General features: G+C 36.6%; 5 protein-coding genes across 7 annotated transcripts; 3 read left to right on the top strand and 2 right to left on the bottom strand.

Annotated features, from left to right (window-relative positions):
- Positions 1–4,858: 4,858 nt before the first annotated feature.
- LOC113348491 (40S ribosomal protein S12-like) lies at positions 4,859–7,364 on the top strand. Of its 2 annotated transcripts, none has more exons than XM_026592286.1 (5): positions 4,859–4,999; positions 5,123–5,167; positions 5,817–6,114; positions 6,876–6,941; positions 7,031–7,364. In XM_026592286.1, the coding sequence occupies exons 2-5, from the start codon at positions 5,160–5,162 to the stop codon at positions 7,088–7,090; spliced, it is 432 nt and encodes a 143-aa protein (XP_026448071.1). In that variant the 5' UTR covers positions 4,859–4,999; positions 5,123–5,159; the 3' UTR covers positions 7,091–7,364. The 2 variants fall into 2 exon arrangements, with proteins under 2 accessions (XP_026448071.1, XP_026448072.1); XM_026592287.1 differs by having other exon boundaries at positions 4,879–5,004.
- An 848-nt stretch (positions 7,365–8,212) lies between these two features.
- Positions 8,213–10,174, top strand: LOC113351657 (golgin subfamily A member 4-like). The gene has a single exon (XM_026595599.1). The coding sequence runs from the start codon at positions 8,213–8,215 to the stop codon at positions 10,172–10,174; it is 1,962 nt and encodes a 653-aa protein (XP_026451384.1).
- A 409-nt stretch (positions 10,175–10,583) lies between these two features.
- LOC113348494 (probable serine/threonine-protein kinase PBL7) lies at positions 10,584–12,482 on the bottom strand. Of its 2 annotated transcripts, XR_003359706.1 has the most exons (4): positions 12,184–12,482; positions 11,691–11,880; positions 11,150–11,554; positions 10,584–11,051 (listed from the first exon to the last, which is right to left on the bottom strand). XR_003359706.1 is itself a non-coding variant. In XM_026592288.1 (3 exons), the coding sequence occupies exons 1-3, from the start codon at positions 12,190–12,192 to the stop codon at positions 11,328–11,330; spliced, it is 426 nt and encodes a 141-aa protein (XP_026448073.1). In that variant the 5' UTR covers positions 12,193–12,482; the 3' UTR covers positions 10,584–11,327. The 2 variants fall into 2 exon arrangements, 1 of the variants encoding a protein (XP_026448073.1); XM_026592288.1 differs by having other exon boundaries at positions 10,584–11,554.
- LOC113351658 (probable serine/threonine-protein kinase PBL7) lies at positions 10,850–11,320 on the bottom strand. The gene is made up of 2 exons (XM_026595600.1): positions 11,164–11,320; positions 10,850–11,070 (listed from the first exon to the last, which is right to left on the bottom strand). Exons 1-2 carry the CDS (start codon positions 11,318–11,320, stop codon positions 10,850–10,852), a joined length of 378 nt encoding a protein of 125 aa, XP_026451385.1.
- Positions 12,483–13,620: 1,138 nt separating the features above from the next.
- On the top strand, positions 13,621–14,037 carry LOC113351659. The gene has a single exon (XM_026595602.1). The coding sequence runs from the start codon at positions 13,621–13,623 to the stop codon at positions 14,035–14,037; it is 417 nt and encodes a 138-aa protein (XP_026451387.1).
- The last annotated feature ends 1,700 nt before the right edge of the window (positions 14,038–15,737 follow it).

A 15,737-nucleotide genomic window follows, 5' to 3' on the forward strand; every position in this document is an offset into this window, starting at 1 on the left:
AATGTTTTGAGTAAAATAATAACAATATATTATTCTCTTGTACAACTAAAAACCAAACTTGAATGTTATGTTTGAAGACCCAAGACGATGGAGTACATATACTCAATCACTATATCGAAGTTTAACCACTATCCCAAAAAAAACAGGCTAGTGTTATTCATGCCATAATCATACACAATTTCTTCTAGCAATTCCGAGAATGATAAGACTAACTTTTTGTACAAATAAACTCTCTTAACGCAGCCTCTAAGATATTGCACAAAAAATTTGACATGTCTTCGAATGCTCCGGTGATGAGTTGGATGACCCAAACTTCACCAATCTAATCATGTGTCCCAGGACAGATGTATATTCAACTACCTTCTTTTCCATGATAGATAATCATATCGCCTGTCATTTTTGTTAGCGTTTTTATGCAATAAAAATAAAGCTCGTTGTGAGATGTGTGTTTGTAAAAGACTATGCAAATCTCTGTAATAATTGAAATTGTGTTTGTATGTGTCTGGTCTGAAAAAATGTTGCTTTTCAGCACAACTTTTGTCACCTGAAGTTGGGAACAAATAAACCATAACCAAAGCTTCCAACGTCCCCTTAAGTGACAAAGGTTTGATTAAGTCGAAAGTGGCTTTCATTATTGCCTACCAGTATTAAGGGGAGTTCCACAAACCTTTGTATATCATCCAGAACGAACTTTTGTTTATGAACAAAATACCGATAAGGAGGTCAGACGGAGCACTTTTTTGAAGATCTTGTAAAGTAAGGATTAATTAACAACCATCAGGGGTTAGCCTAGTTTTCCATGAGCCTGACTCTCAAGTTGGAGGTCAGCAGATCGAGTCTCCGCTCACGAGTTTGGAGATCTCATGAAATACTCCTTATATGTAGTTTAAAATCTAGTTTAAGTCATAATGTATGTTCTTTCCTATTAAAAAAAAAGTTAGTCAATTAACTGCCATGTTTTCCTATATTCCTTGGTTTTCGTTTCACATACTATATCAAGTTTGTAATCCATATCTACGTCATAAATACTTAGGGTCTTACAATTAAATGTTTAATCTTGTCGATGGTGGTTTTTAGTTTATTGCGAAAACTGTAAAAAATCCATGTTTCCGTTCCACTATTTTAAATATTGTGCTTTCATATATATGCATTCCGTAAGAAATTTAAGAGGTATGTTGGAAACCTGGAGAGTGTCTAGATCTATGCCTTTTTTCTCATACATATATAAATATGTTAATTTATGAGCTTTGCCTGGCTGAACACAAAAATATATGTATATGTATGACAGTATTCACTACGTATTGCAGTACCTACATATGTAAAATTATCAGAACAGTATTGGTGCATGCTGCAATAATCCCAAGTGTTCTAATATTTTATCATGAAAAATCAAGCTCCTATATGAATTGCTCACTAGTATAGAGCCGACTAAGTAATTATTTAGTTATATGTTCCCAGAACTCTTAATACTGACCTGAAACACATGTTCGTTCTCAGCTGAATAACATGGATTTTCGAAAATATCTAATTAAGATATGCATAAAGGTACCTAATCAAGATCATTGCAAGCTGTGCCAACAAGACCAGGTATCCACCACGCTACTTGCAAGAGTAGCAAAATTTAATGATTTTTTTCTAATGCGCAAAATTTTATTCAAAAGGTACATGAGTATGATGAAACTAGTGTTTTACAGAATTTCCATACGACGAGATTTTGATTCCGCAACAAGGTTTGAGTCTTACAATGAAGACGAGTTTGTTGAGAATTATACATGTTTGATCAATATTGTGGAAGACCTAATTGAGCTTGCAAAGGATTGTAATGAAGATATTAATGTTGAGACTTTGGTTAAGGCAGAAAACAACGTAGAATGGTTGCAAGGTTTGATATAAAAGAGGTAAATAATTCACTTGAATTTTTTAAGGATGAAGAGGATTCCTTGATACAGGAGATTGTGCAAGGTTTGTCTAACCTTATGGTTCTTCTCTTTTACCTCTTATTGTCTTGAATATGCGTGCTTCGGAAATATTGTTGAATGGCTGTGTTTCTCTATATCTGCCATTAGAAACACTTGATTCTCATACTATGCAGGTTTGCAAACAAGAAGCCGTAGAAGTTCTCAAATTCTATGTTCTTTATATACTTCCAAGTGTGGACAAGAATAAATATGGGCGAAACTTTTACCGGTCGATAACTTTGTTTCTGATTATTGTAGTAATGTTTGTGTGAAGCTAGCGTTTGAAAAACAAGTTCTATGGGTGGATTCCCAACTTTTCATATTTTTGGTGTATGGGGAGTCTGCATTGCAAGTAGGGATGACGACTTTAAACCAAGTGCTGCATCGGAGGCAACCCATTGGTTTTGTATTTCTTAGCTTTTATCTTTTTCTTATCTTGTTTTTTTTTTCTTGTCTTGTTTAGTTTTTTCTGATTTTTGATTTCTTGTTACATATCATGTTAGGATTCCTCACCTTGATTTTACTTGGATGACTCAATTTACATTGAGGACAACGTAAAGTTTAAGTGTGGGGAGTGGTTAAGCATTTGGATTCGTAAATTTCTTAACTTTTTCAACTTTTTTGTAAATAAGTGCATAAAACCTCCAACTTCTAGATATCTTAGAGTCACCTAGTACACACTAAGTTCACCTAGCATACTTGTTTGATTTGCTTGTTTATTTTTCTTGTTTGTGTTCTAGTTTAGTTTAGTTTTTAGGAAATCAGAAAATCCCCCTTGGCTTACATAAGAAATCGAAACAAACGACAATCCTAGACCCCTTTGTGGGAACGATCCTTTCTTGCCCTTGCTTCATTATATATTTTGAGTAGTGAGAAAGTAATTTATTTTTGACGCGCTGCGATACACATCAAAGTTTGACGCGCTACAACATGCATCATCTATACTTGTAGATTATGGATTCAAGAGTCATTAGTTAATGGCAAAACATTAGAAGTTTCATATCATTTTGTCATCCACACTGAGTTTTGTAATCATACATATTTCTTTGTATGTAATGATTGATAATCACAGAAAAAAAATGATCGATTCTTAAACTAGCTAATCTTGTTAAGCCTGAAGATTAAGAGATTCACCAACGGTATGTCTTCACAAATATTTGCCTTTATATTTTTTTTCTTGAAGGGGAAAGATATACATTAAAAGAAGAAAAGAATAGTACAAGTGATAGTCAAATAGACTTCAAAATCAGTGATATACATGAATTGGAAATTGCACTATAATAACATATATTCTCCGAATATAATAAGACTTGCGAAATAGAGTAAGAGATTAAAAAAAAAATCTTGTTCGAGCATCATATGTAAATCGATTGCTTGTTTAACACTAATGACTCTTCTAATTTATTTTATATTTTTTTACCCAATCAATAAAATTTAATTAAAAAGAGAAGTATATATAGACTATGAAATAAAGAAAGCCTAAAGATTTCCAAAAACTTTCACAGACTATGTAAAGCGGAAATAAATTTTTCCAGGCCATTCCATAAATGGAATGAAGTCCAACATACCCTAAAAAAACTCAAAAACTGCTCGGTAAGCAAACATGCTCGCTATGCCAAGTGATCGACAAAAAAAATAACTTCCTTGTAACTGTGCACATATCGATTATTGTCATAAAAGGCATAAGTAATCTTCCATTTCTCCACCAAGTCCCATGGAAATTCTCCCTTCTGCAAGGCTTGAACATAATTCATCGAATATGATCTGACACAAATCCTCTCCAAATTCCGTCTTCGTGCCAACATGAGATCATAAATAACAAGACTGACTTCAGGTACGTAATTAGTTTGCCAGGCTAACCTAACATACAAAACACCAACATACTAGAGCTAGCATCTTTAAAGCTTATACCAGCACCAGCTTGGCCTATATTACGCCATCGAATAAATCATCACCTCACCAGGCTTCAGAGACCAAAATATCTCGACATGAGTAGCGCTTTTAATCACTCTATGTTTAACTCTGAAGTAACACCGAGGTTTTTTTCAGCATCATTCGTTATTGCATTTTTTTTTTCTGCCAAACCTTTCAAATTATGGCAACCAACAAAATGTGCCACACCTCCTACTGAAAAAACCAGACTTTGTGTTATTTTATGGACTAAACGTGTTATGACGCATTACAATTAAATTATACACTGCTCAATCTTATCAAATTATTTCTTCGGTACACTAGGTGTAAGATGAGTTACACTACTCGATACCCTTCTAGGAGATTTGCTGAAGGGAGAAAGAAAACATCTTATAGGAGGAAGCTGCTCTTGGATTAACTGATCTGAACCATCGGATAAACTGTTATTTTCTCTTCTCGAGTCCCTATAGCATAGATTTTAAGTCACAAGTCGACTCGTACAAGATATGTTTTATTTTTTGATACTTGTACAAGCCATGTGACCAACTCAGAAATCAAGTCGAACCGTAAGTTATGACTATTATTACTTGAATTATTTTAGACTAAGTCCTATGGTCTTCTAATCTAGCATCTAGATTGGAAGCTAGAATAACCTCCTGAGTCTTATGGAAATTCAAATCTAACATCTAGATTCGCTGAATTATTATCCGTGTCTGCGCTATACGGAACAACGCAACCATCTCAGCCGTCGGATCAAAAAATAATTCAATTTATGTTGAATCAAACGACAAAAAGTTGATTTTTTCTATGCTGAACAATTAAGCGAAACTATCTTATTAATAATTGGAATGCGAAATATATCTAGAAAGAAAAATGTTACAGAATAGCCAATGTTTTTTATATAATCTGCAACGTTTTTTGTCTGATCCAGCAATCGAATATAGTCCACAGGACTTAACCTTTAAGAAGAGTTGGGCCCATAAAAGATTGGTCGAATAGTTTTTTCAGTGGGCACTCCATCACTTAAATAGTTAGGGTTTCTCTAGGGTTCCCGTTCCCATTTGTTCTTCTCAGACTTTCTCCAGAAGAACAAAGCACAGAGTTCTCTCCGCCCTCAAACAATCACCGAGGTTAGGTCCGTTTCCATTACGATTTAAGGCTTATTGTCTTCTTTCAGTACCTTTGTTGTGAAAAATGCAGTCCGATAATCGATTTTCTGTTTCTGATCTTCTAAGTTGTTCTTCTTTTGGCAGCATCAGGAGCTTTCGGGTCTTATTTAGACCTCAAAACATGTCGAGGTATGTACATATGTTCTTCTACTTGGATTCTTTTTTTCATTGTTGTTGGGGTTTAGTTTTGGTTTTCAAGCATCAGTCAACTGTTTGCAAACATGTGTAGGTTAGGTTTTAATCAGACTCTGTAATAAGAGTAAGCTGATAAGAAATTTTCGTTTTCTGAGTTAACTTATCTAATTTTGTGTCAGTGGTGTCTTGGAAGATAGTCATAATGTAACCCTAAGAAAGCTATTGATTTAATTTTGGTTCACTTTTCATGTTGCAAGTCTTTTTCTATTAGTTACAGTTTTGGTTATTCTGTAAGTGGCACATTTGCATTTCATGTTGGTAGTTGATTGGTAAATGGCTAATTCAGAGTATTAAAAATGCAATTTATAAGTGGGGAGTTTGGTACAAGTTTGTATTGCTAATATTTAGTGCTTTTCTTGCCGGAGTTTGCATTTGCTTAGTTCGGGATGGTTTTATGAATCGCTTGGATCATGACTACCCAGGAAAAATAGACCCTACGCAAATGTGCCTTTTAATATAGCCTACATAGGTTGATTAGATTCATGTGCCATAGTTTCTTTTTACTGGTGGGACTAACATATAGCAATATTTTCTTATACAAAGTTTACACCTTATTCACCCGTCTCTTTTACTTCATTTGCAGTGAAGAAGCTGTTGCTACACCTGTCCCAGCTGAGACATCAGCTCCAGCTCTAGGAGAGCCAATGGACATAATGACCGCACTTCAACTTGTGTTGAAAAAGTCACTTGCTCATGATGGTCTTAGCAAAGGACTCCACGAGGGTGCCAAAGTAATTGAAAAACACGCGGCACAGCTCTGTGTACTTGCAGAGGACTGCAACCAGGTTGATTATGTTAAACTGGTTAAAGCCCTATGTCTGGACCACAACGTGAAGCTGATAACTGTTCCAAGTGCTAAAACTCTTGGGGAATGGGCTGGGGTAAGTACCACCTACTGTGTTTTGCTTGTTTGGATATGTTTCCTTGTGAGATATTTCATGATCTTCTATCGAGCAATATTTTTTTAGGTTTGGTGGTTATTTGTTGGTATTATCCTATCTTACAGTTTAGAGGAGTATGGACATGGACAGGTAGAAAGATATAGTGCCGTGATTCACTTTGCTTCTTATCTCATTAAAGGATATCATAAACGATGACAACACCACACCATTTAACACATAACAAGTCACCTAGTAACTACTACTTTTTTGATCATAATTAATACTCCCTTCATTTTACTTGATGTTCTAGGGTTTTTTTTGTGTTCCAAAATAGATGATAGTTTTAGTATTTTTCTCATATTCTCACTGATTTGCCCTTGCTTTGGAATCACACAATATCATTAATTTTTATTGTAATCAGTACTCTAATATTTAAATCTACTCTATTTTTTTATTATGTTCCAAAATGATGGACATTTTGGTAGTATATCCCAAGTAAATCACTACCGGATTGATAAATTTTCCTAGAATCTAAAACTAAAAACTAGACCATTTAAATTTTTAAGAAGAATTAATATGGGTAGAATTGGGAAGACTTTATTCTCTCTGATATTTCTTAATCTCCGTGAAAAACTCTGCAACGTCAAGTAAATCGGAACGGAGGGAGTAACAAACTAAAGAATTAATGACATTCCGTTACTGGTCAATAGTTATTTTTGTTGATGGCTAATGTTAATTCCATCTTCTTTTAAACTCTACAGTTATGCAAGATTGATTCAGAGGGTAAGGCCAGGAAGGTTGTTGGCTGCTCCATGGTTGTCGTGAAGGTAATGATAGGAAGTTGCAGAAATATTCCTTAAAATCTTTATGAAGCTTGTTTTAATCCTCGTTTAACTTTCTTTGAATGGTTTTGCAGGATTACGGAGAGGAATCAGAGGGACTTAACATTGTCCAGGAGTACGTGAAGTCTCACTAAATAGATGAGTTTAAGGTCAATTGAAGGAAATACCTTGTACATTTAAAAAGCTCTGGATTTTGACTGCTTTAGTACTTCAATGTTAGAACAGAACTATTGTTCTTCAATCATGTAGGTTTTTTATTGTGTCATGAACAACACGCCGCCTTTCTTGTCCAGAAGGCTGTGGTGAAGTGTCTTAGAGTCTCAAGAGTTTTTGATCAATAGTTCTTTATTTGGCGGTGTATCTTATACTCCTTTTGAATTTAATCTATAATTCCATGCCTTTTGAGTAGGTATTAGCGTTTTCCTACTCTAAACTGTAGAAACAATGTGAAGCGTTTTCGGATCACCTCCTTAGCAAAAGGGCAGTGTATGAACAAGTGAGTGATATATTCCATACCAGCATTCAGCGTCAATGTAGTGGAGGATTTTAGCCACCCTCATACTGGTTGGAAGAATAGAGTGAGCAACACATTCTGCCAGATTTTGATTGATGAGTCTGCATAGTAAAAAAATAAATGCGAGGGTGTATTTAGAAAACGACTTTTTAAATTAAAAAGCATTTAGAAAGTTATTTTTTCAACTTCTATAAACAAAAAATTCAAAAAAATTCAGAAAAATTACTTTTTGACTTCTGGAAATCGAAAAGTCAGAAGTTAACTTGGCAATTATTTTTCAGAACAACTTTTAAAAGCAGAAAAGTCAACCTTTTGTGAAGTAAAATAGTTGTTTCTGACTTCTACTTCAAAGCGGATATCAGAAACAGATTTATATCCAAAGGCGCTATAAATAACTTCTAAAAACAAAAAAACGAACTTTTTGTGAAGCAATTTCCTTCTGAATTATCCAAACACTCTTTTAACTTTGCTTGAAACAATTAAATCTCGAATAAATTACTCGAAAAATTATTGAAGGGTATAAAGGTAAAAGAATCTAGACTCCAGCAGTAAATATCAGTGGTACTTCTCTGTATTGTTCTGGTGAACTGATCAGTGAAACGTCTAACAACAATTTCAATATTTCCAGGGGGCAACATTCATGACTTGTACTGCCTTCTTCAAGAGTCTTCTTCAACTCTAGGTAAGTTTATCATTTCCTTGTAATTAGGGTTTAGATTTGTTTCCCCAAATTTTACACAAAATGGAAGAAAATGATTTTATGAAGAATAATTTCAACAAATCATATTTAGCTTTTTTCTTGAAATCTCTACTACAACCAAGGGATTTTGAGAAAGCTGTGCTGATTTTGGAGACTGAAATTAGGAGATTCTCTGAGAAACTGTTGAAATCCAGTGAAACTTCGAAAAGTGAAGCTGAGTTGAAGAAAAAATTAGAAATTTATAAAACAATGTTTCATGAGCTTGCTGTAGAGTTTGATGAATATGAAATGGAATCCGTTGCTACTAAAAAAGCCCTAAAATCAAAAATGAAGAGGGCACAAAAAAGGGTAACCTACTTGGAAAAGAAGCTTGAAGAGAGTGAAAAAAAGCATTCTGAGGAGCTTACTACTGTTATTAGGAATGATAATGAGGAACTAGGAAAGGGGGAAACTGAGGAAGCAAATGGGTGTGTTCAGATTAGGATGGACAACACAAATTTTGAGAGCGAAAAAGGAAGATTAGAGGATCAGACTGGCGGCAATCAGAATAAGAATGGTGTAGACATGGAGTCTGAATGTTTGAAACCCGAACGAGAAATGGAATTGGAAGTTTGTAGAGCCAAGTGTCAGGAGTTGTCTATGGAGCTGGAGGAAAAGAAAATGAAATGTGTTGCATTTGCGGATAAGTTGGAGGCTACATTGTTGAGGAAAAGCGCCGCGGATGATAAGCTCAAGGAGTACTTGACATTGTGTGATGGGCTTAAAGAGCGAATTAGTTCTCTAGAAGGTAATCTTGAAAGTATGTGCGAAAGAGAGAATGCAGCTCAAGAAAGAATTACTATCTTGTCAGAGAAAATGAAAAATATAACCAGAGATGGAAGTAAAAAGCATGCTCATCTCAAGGAAAATGATATGGATTCGGAACCAGCAGAGGGTGATATTGAAGTTGGGTGTCCTGGGTTGGAGACAAGAGAATCAAGATTTCCATGCAAGCTTCAATTGGTGCAAATGAAAAGCTTATATAGGCCGTTAATTAGGTGTGACAAGAGTGCTTTTTCTCCCTATGTAAGTTCTATACACCAATCTTCGGCTAAAGAGAAGAATAATGTATGTGTTTCAAACCCACCTTCTGTCGACATCCAGGGCAAGACTTTGGTAAAGGCTGAGGAAGTGAGCAAGATGATCCCATCAGAGTCAAAGGTTGAACACAATGAAGCAGCTATCATCGAGGTAAGTGACGATAGTTCTATAATATGTTGGGATAATAATAGAGATGATTCAAATCAGGTAGATGAGGGTTACGAAAGCAGCTGTGATGATGACTGCCCATGCAGTTCAAAACACAAGCGAAAGAGGGGTTCAGAAATAGTAGCTAGTGAAAATGAATCTGAGAGCCAGAGCCAAGATGAACTTAAGTTGAAGAAACTTAGAGAACTGAAATACGATGTTCCCAAATCCTCTCCTGAAAATGGCAAAATCGATGTGATACAAGAGGATTATTTAATTCCTGGTGGTGAGCGATTGGGTGGATCTATTGTGGAAGAATCTTATAGTTCAGATACTTCTAGTAAGTCACAAGATGCAGAGAATAATTGTTTGGATTTTTCTCAGGCTATGCAGATGGGTTTTAAGTGCAAAGATGAACAGAAAACAAATTGGAAAGTCGAAGCTGACATGGTTTCTTCATTTGAAGAGGATCCCAAGCTCTGCTTGCAAGCGGTTTGTGCACTCTATCGCCAGCTAACATCCAACGGAGAATTTCTGGAGGATTCTTTGGATAACTGTTACCTAGGATTTAACAAGATTGATACACTCAGGGGAACTGCATTAGCCGAGTTTCTCACAGACGGGGATCAAGAAGGAAATGTAACAAAGACCATCGAGGAGTTAGAGCTGTTTGATCCAGAGGCATTTGAAGATTGCAAGAGAATAGCACGGAAGTACTCTAGTAAGTTATTCACAATATACCAGACTAAAGAAAATCGTTTCTTCTGCCCTTCCTAGTTCATCAAGCTATCTTCAATTCTAGCTGCAAACTTTGTTGGCATTTGCAGTCTTCGTCAGGATAATTGCAGTCTCTCCTTCTTCTCTCCCTCTCACCAAGCCTCCTCCTCTATACCAAATCAAGTTTGATTGGATATACTGCACAGAGAATCATCAGCACCTACACCAACCTTTTCCTCAAGATATTAACCCCCAGTCAGTCCAAAGGAGGACCTATTGCAATATGTAAACAGTCCTATACCACCCAATTAATTGTTGTGGTGGTTGTTTTAACTCATTTCCATCCGTTTTAGTGAGTCTTCGTAAATTTTTAGGTATTAAAGCTATTTCAGTGTCTCATGCGGGTGTCAACTTTAGATTTCATATGAACACACACAAACTCTTTTGAGATATCCGCCATTTACAGTGGCGATCTGCCTGCTTAGTGTTTATGCTGGAAAAAAAAGAATGCTAAATGACTCCTCCAGTAAGCAATAAAAATTGAAGGAAACTGTGCCGATTCACCCACCCGGACAGACTGAATTCAATCAGAGTGTATCAGAACAAAAAAAAATATACATATATTATCTGAATGTACCAAAACATAACAAAGAAAAGTACTGACTACCCATGGAAAACCTTCCAGCATACTGTGTCGAGAGCAACTTTAAAACAAGAAAGGTTGGTTCAAATGTATCAAGAAGCTTCTTTCTTGTCCCATGCTTCTCCTTCAGCTTCTGAGAGTATATCTGAAAGAAGAGTCACAATTTGTGCTATCGGAGGTCTTTTGGTAGCATCTTCTCGCATACACATTTCAGCGACCGTAAGAGCTTGAGCAAGTCCATGTTCTGGATAACGTCCTCCCAAGACAGTGTCAGCAATCTCTGTGAATTTTTTACTGACCAGAAGTGGTCGTGCTTGCGAAGTCAACAAGGTGATACATTAAGAAAATTGACAAGAACAAACATGTGTTTGGACAAAGGGTCAAAAAGTTACCCATACAACAATACTTTGCTCCAGAAAAGGCAGGTTTTCTTGAATTGCCTTCCGCCCAGCGATCAACTCAAGCAAAACAACACCAAAACTATAGATAACATGTCTCAAAGTGAGCTTTCCAGTCATAAAATACTCTGGAGGAGCGTAAGTTGCGTAACCTATTGTTTCCATCAGCTTTTTAGGAGCCTGGCTCTCTGCAATCCCAAGTAGGACCAAGTTTTGCAAAACTGAAATCGGACAGTTTTGGATTGAAATTTTCATCGAGCAAAATACCAGATGTTTTAAGGTCTCCATAGATTATAGGAGGCTCATTTTGATCATGCAGATACAGTAAAGCCTTGGCAACACCCTCTGCTATCTTCATCCTAGTCTGCCAGTCTAGAGGCTCCTTGTTGATTTCATGCTCTACAACTCAGAAGATCAAGTTAGTTAATACCATGCTCCTTGGAAATTGCTAAAGCTACTTAAGAGAACTGCAAGAGCTTATAAAATCTAGTTCAGAAGAACATGCCATGATGCATAAAATGGTGAGAAACCTAACCATACAAATAAAGATCCAACGACCTCAACGGCATAAACTCATAAGCGATACGTACAATGCCCCCTTCATCATGGTGGCTAATCAGCTTGACGATGTTAGAATGCTTTATGCAGCTGAGCATTTTAACCTCAGCCCGAAATGCTGCACGTCCTTGTCGGGTATTCATTCTAAGCTTTTTCACAGCAACTTCCTAGAAAGGCAGTATGAGATAATAATCAGTCATGATTGAAGTTATCAGTGGCGACATAAAGCTGACTTATTTTGAATACAGGAGCATTGACAACCATATATTGAGATTCAACTTGGTCTGCCTCTGCCCTAACAATATATATTCACAGGAAATATTGTTAAAATTTCACCATTTTATTGTTGATATTCTCCACACAATATCATTGTCTTACTACCCTTAATTACCCATGATATTTCATTGAGAAAAATAAGAAGAAAACAGGTTCGTCAACCATTTAAACTATGAATACACAAGATAGAGCACCTGTATCATCTTCTCTGCATGAAGATTTGCGGTAACTCAATGGAAAGCAGGGGAAACACCCAAACGCCATGCCCAGAGAAAAAGAAGCGCACGAAACGAAATGAAATTTGGGGAAGAAAGATTTAGACCGCGTTTGGTTTAAGCGTTTCTAGATCCAAGATTTTTTAAGGATTAAGCCATCTTTTGTAAATGAGATAAGGGGTGTTCTAGTAGTGTGGAAATTTTCAATCCGCACCGGAAACCACTGAAAATCAATGGGTTCCGGCCGAAAACCACTCGGTGGATATGTGTTGCTCTATATGCCTATTGTACACTTGGTGATTTTTTGAAAAATTACAGCATGCATGAATTAATGTACGTAAAGGTTGACTGTTGGGAATTGTTCCTTATCAGGGGGAGCCAAGATTTCCAATTTTTTTTTTTTGAATAAGACATTTCATTAAAAAATTAGGTCCCCAAAGGAGCATGTGATACAAAAGGAGTAGAGCCATTTGGAGATTATCTCACATAAGATTTATCTACTAAAAGTTGTTGTTGAATACACGATGGTGGGGTAGATTCCCAAGTTTTCTAACTTGGGGGTGCAAATATTTGTTTTGGGCCTTTGGGATGCAAATGATATTTTAGGGGTGCAAAGAAGCGAATTTGGGCTTAGAAACGTAATGAAATTTGTAAATGGGCTTCATTTAGGCTTTGGAGTCAGCTAAGCAGGGAGTGCTAGTGCACATCCTTGCTCTGGGCTGGCTCCGCCCCTGCCACTGATTGTGTTGGTCTAATTTTATAGTGCATATTGTTGGAGAGCTTGGCGATGATCAGCCTAAACACGTGTTTCAGTTGGGTTCTGGTACTTCTTCGAACTATTACACTGATTTGGTATGGGAAAACAAGGATGAGGCAAAGCAATGATTTGTGAACAAAAGCACATAAATCAAACACACATTAGTTTTAGCTCGCAGTTTAAAGAATGATTTGTTTAGAAATTACTTGCGAGAGAAGTAGCAAGATTGAAAGTCACATGGCAACGGATAAACCGTATATGAATAAGGCGGCGAGGGTTTACGTGGCTCAATCAAAGAAGTATCAGTACCCATGTAAGATTATAGTACATGGACTCAATTGTGTATATAAAATTTCCAAAGTGATGAGTAGTTGTCATACTCATGACGATCTAGAAACTATTACTAGACATTTTGTCGTTTGTGGGTTGAAACAACATCAATTCAGAATGTTAAAGTCGATGAAAGAAAGTAAACTAAGTAATGTCCTTATGAAGATTAAGGAGGATTGTGAGAATAACTTATCTATTTTGCAGTAAATTTACGCGGCAAAAGCAGCCATCTGGAGGATACAAGAAACTGCTAATAGTAGCTAGTGAAAATGAATGTGAGAGCGAGAGTCAGGATGAAATTAAGTTGAAGAAACTTAGAGAAGTGAAAGATGACGTTCCCAAATCCTCTCCTGAAAAATGGCAAAATCAGTGTGATACAAGAGGATTATTTAATTCCAGGTGGTGAGCATCTGGGTGGATCTATTGTGGAAGAATCTTTTAGTTCAAATACTTCTAGTAAGTCAAAAGATGCAGAGAGTAATTGTTTGGATTTTTCTCAGGCTATACAGATGGGTTTTAAGAGCAAAGATGAACATAAAACAAATTGGAAACTCGAAACTGGCATGGTTTTTTCATTTGGAGAGGATCCCAAGCTCTGTTTGCAAGCGGTTTGTGCACTCTATCGCAAACTAACATCCAATGGAGAATTTCTGGAGGATTCTTTGGATAACTGTTACCTGGGATTTGGCAAGATTGATACACTCAGGACTGCAATAGCCGAGTTTCTCACAGATGGGGATCGATAAGTAAATTTAACAAATTCCATCGAGGAGTTGGAGCTATTTGGTCCAAAAGTATTATCTTGTCCACCAGGGTCATAAGAATCAACACTTACGAAAGCAAGCAACACACCGGTTACCGATGACAACACCGTACTATCTATCTCGCAGGAAATCGTCTAGTTTTGATCATAATTCATAACAAACTCAAGAATTAGTGACATTCAATTACTTTTCTCTATGCATTTTCACGCACAACATGTTCGCTTGGAGTGATTTGTCTCTGGTGCTTGTGCAAGATTGGCTTTCCTTAAATGGTTTGGATTTCTAGTTCTACCGGAGACAGTTGTTTTTTGATAGATAACACGTGCGTATGAGTGGTATTTGGTTCTTGTGTGATTGTGTGATTGTTATCTCTCCGCTCGCGCGGCGAACGACAAGCCCGAATATCTCTTCAGTCTCGTCCCATGTTTTCCTTCGGGAAAGACCCGTTTGGTTCCTGTGTTGCCTACCTATAGAGAAGATATCGATTTTGTCCCTCGCTTCTATTGCCTCTCGCTTTCTCTTGGGTGGCGCGAGATGATACTCGACATGGGTCTCGTGTTCCCATTGCTCGGTGATATTATTTATCCCGGTCTCATGGCGCAGGAGATCTTCTTGTTCCCTTGGATGCCAACGATCCCATTGGGATCTTGGAGTGTATTCTGGGCCCAAAAAAAAGGATTTCCAAAATCGACTATTGTCTTCTTCAGTCTGATGTATGGTGAAATTCCGACGAAGGTCTGGGCCATAAGATGGCGTCATTGATGAATGCTACCTGGTTGATCTTGTCGGTAATCATATGCTTGTCTCAAAGATTAAGCCATGCATGTGTAAGTATGAAATAGTTCAAACTGCGAAACAACAAATGGCTCGTTAAATCAGTTATAGTTTATTTGATGGTACTTGCTACTCGGATAACTGTAGTAATTCTAGAGCTAATATGTACAACACACCTCGACTTCTGGAAGGGATGCATTTATTAGATAAAAGTTCGAGGCAGGATTTTCTCATTTTTCAAATTATTCATGATAACTTGACGGATCGCACGGCCATTGTGCTGGCGACGCATCATTCAAATTTCTGCCCTATCAACTTTCGATGGTAGGATAGTGGCCTACTATGGTGGTGACGGGTTACGGAGAACTAAGGTTAGATTCCGGAGAAGGAGCCTGAGAAATGGCTACCACATCTAAGGAAGGAAGCAGGCGCGCAAATTAACCAATCCTTACACGGAGAGGTTGTGAAATCAAGAAGTTTTGAATTCTGGACAACTCCCCTCCTTAAAAGTCATCAAGAATTCAATTTTTTTTGATTTCCCAACAAAATAATTTTCTTGCTCAGTAATGTCAGCAAGACACTCAATAGTCTTCTTCTTATTATTCAATTTCTTGACTTGAGAAATGGTTAGCCCTAATATCAACTCTATATCATCCAAATGTCCTATGTGTTTTAACAAAATGAAAAAGGAATTACTTGTTTACCTATACTACAACCTCTTTACACTTTTTCTTTTTTAGTTTGCATTTGCCTGCATCGAAAACCAAACCGATTCACAATTTTAAATGTGTAAAACCAAACTAATTAATACATGTACGGATTTTTTCCAAATTATAAAAAGAATGTTATCACTAGGTTTTAATTTATAAAGATTTTTTTTAAAGAATTATTTTTGCATACAAAGTATT

Source organism: Papaver somniferum, chromosome 2 (assembly GCF_003573695.1).
Source record: "Papaver somniferum cultivar HN1 chromosome 2, ASM357369v1, whole genome shotgun sequence".
Taxonomy (NCBI): Eukaryota; Viridiplantae; Streptophyta; class Magnoliopsida; order Ranunculales; family Papaveraceae; genus Papaver; species Papaver somniferum.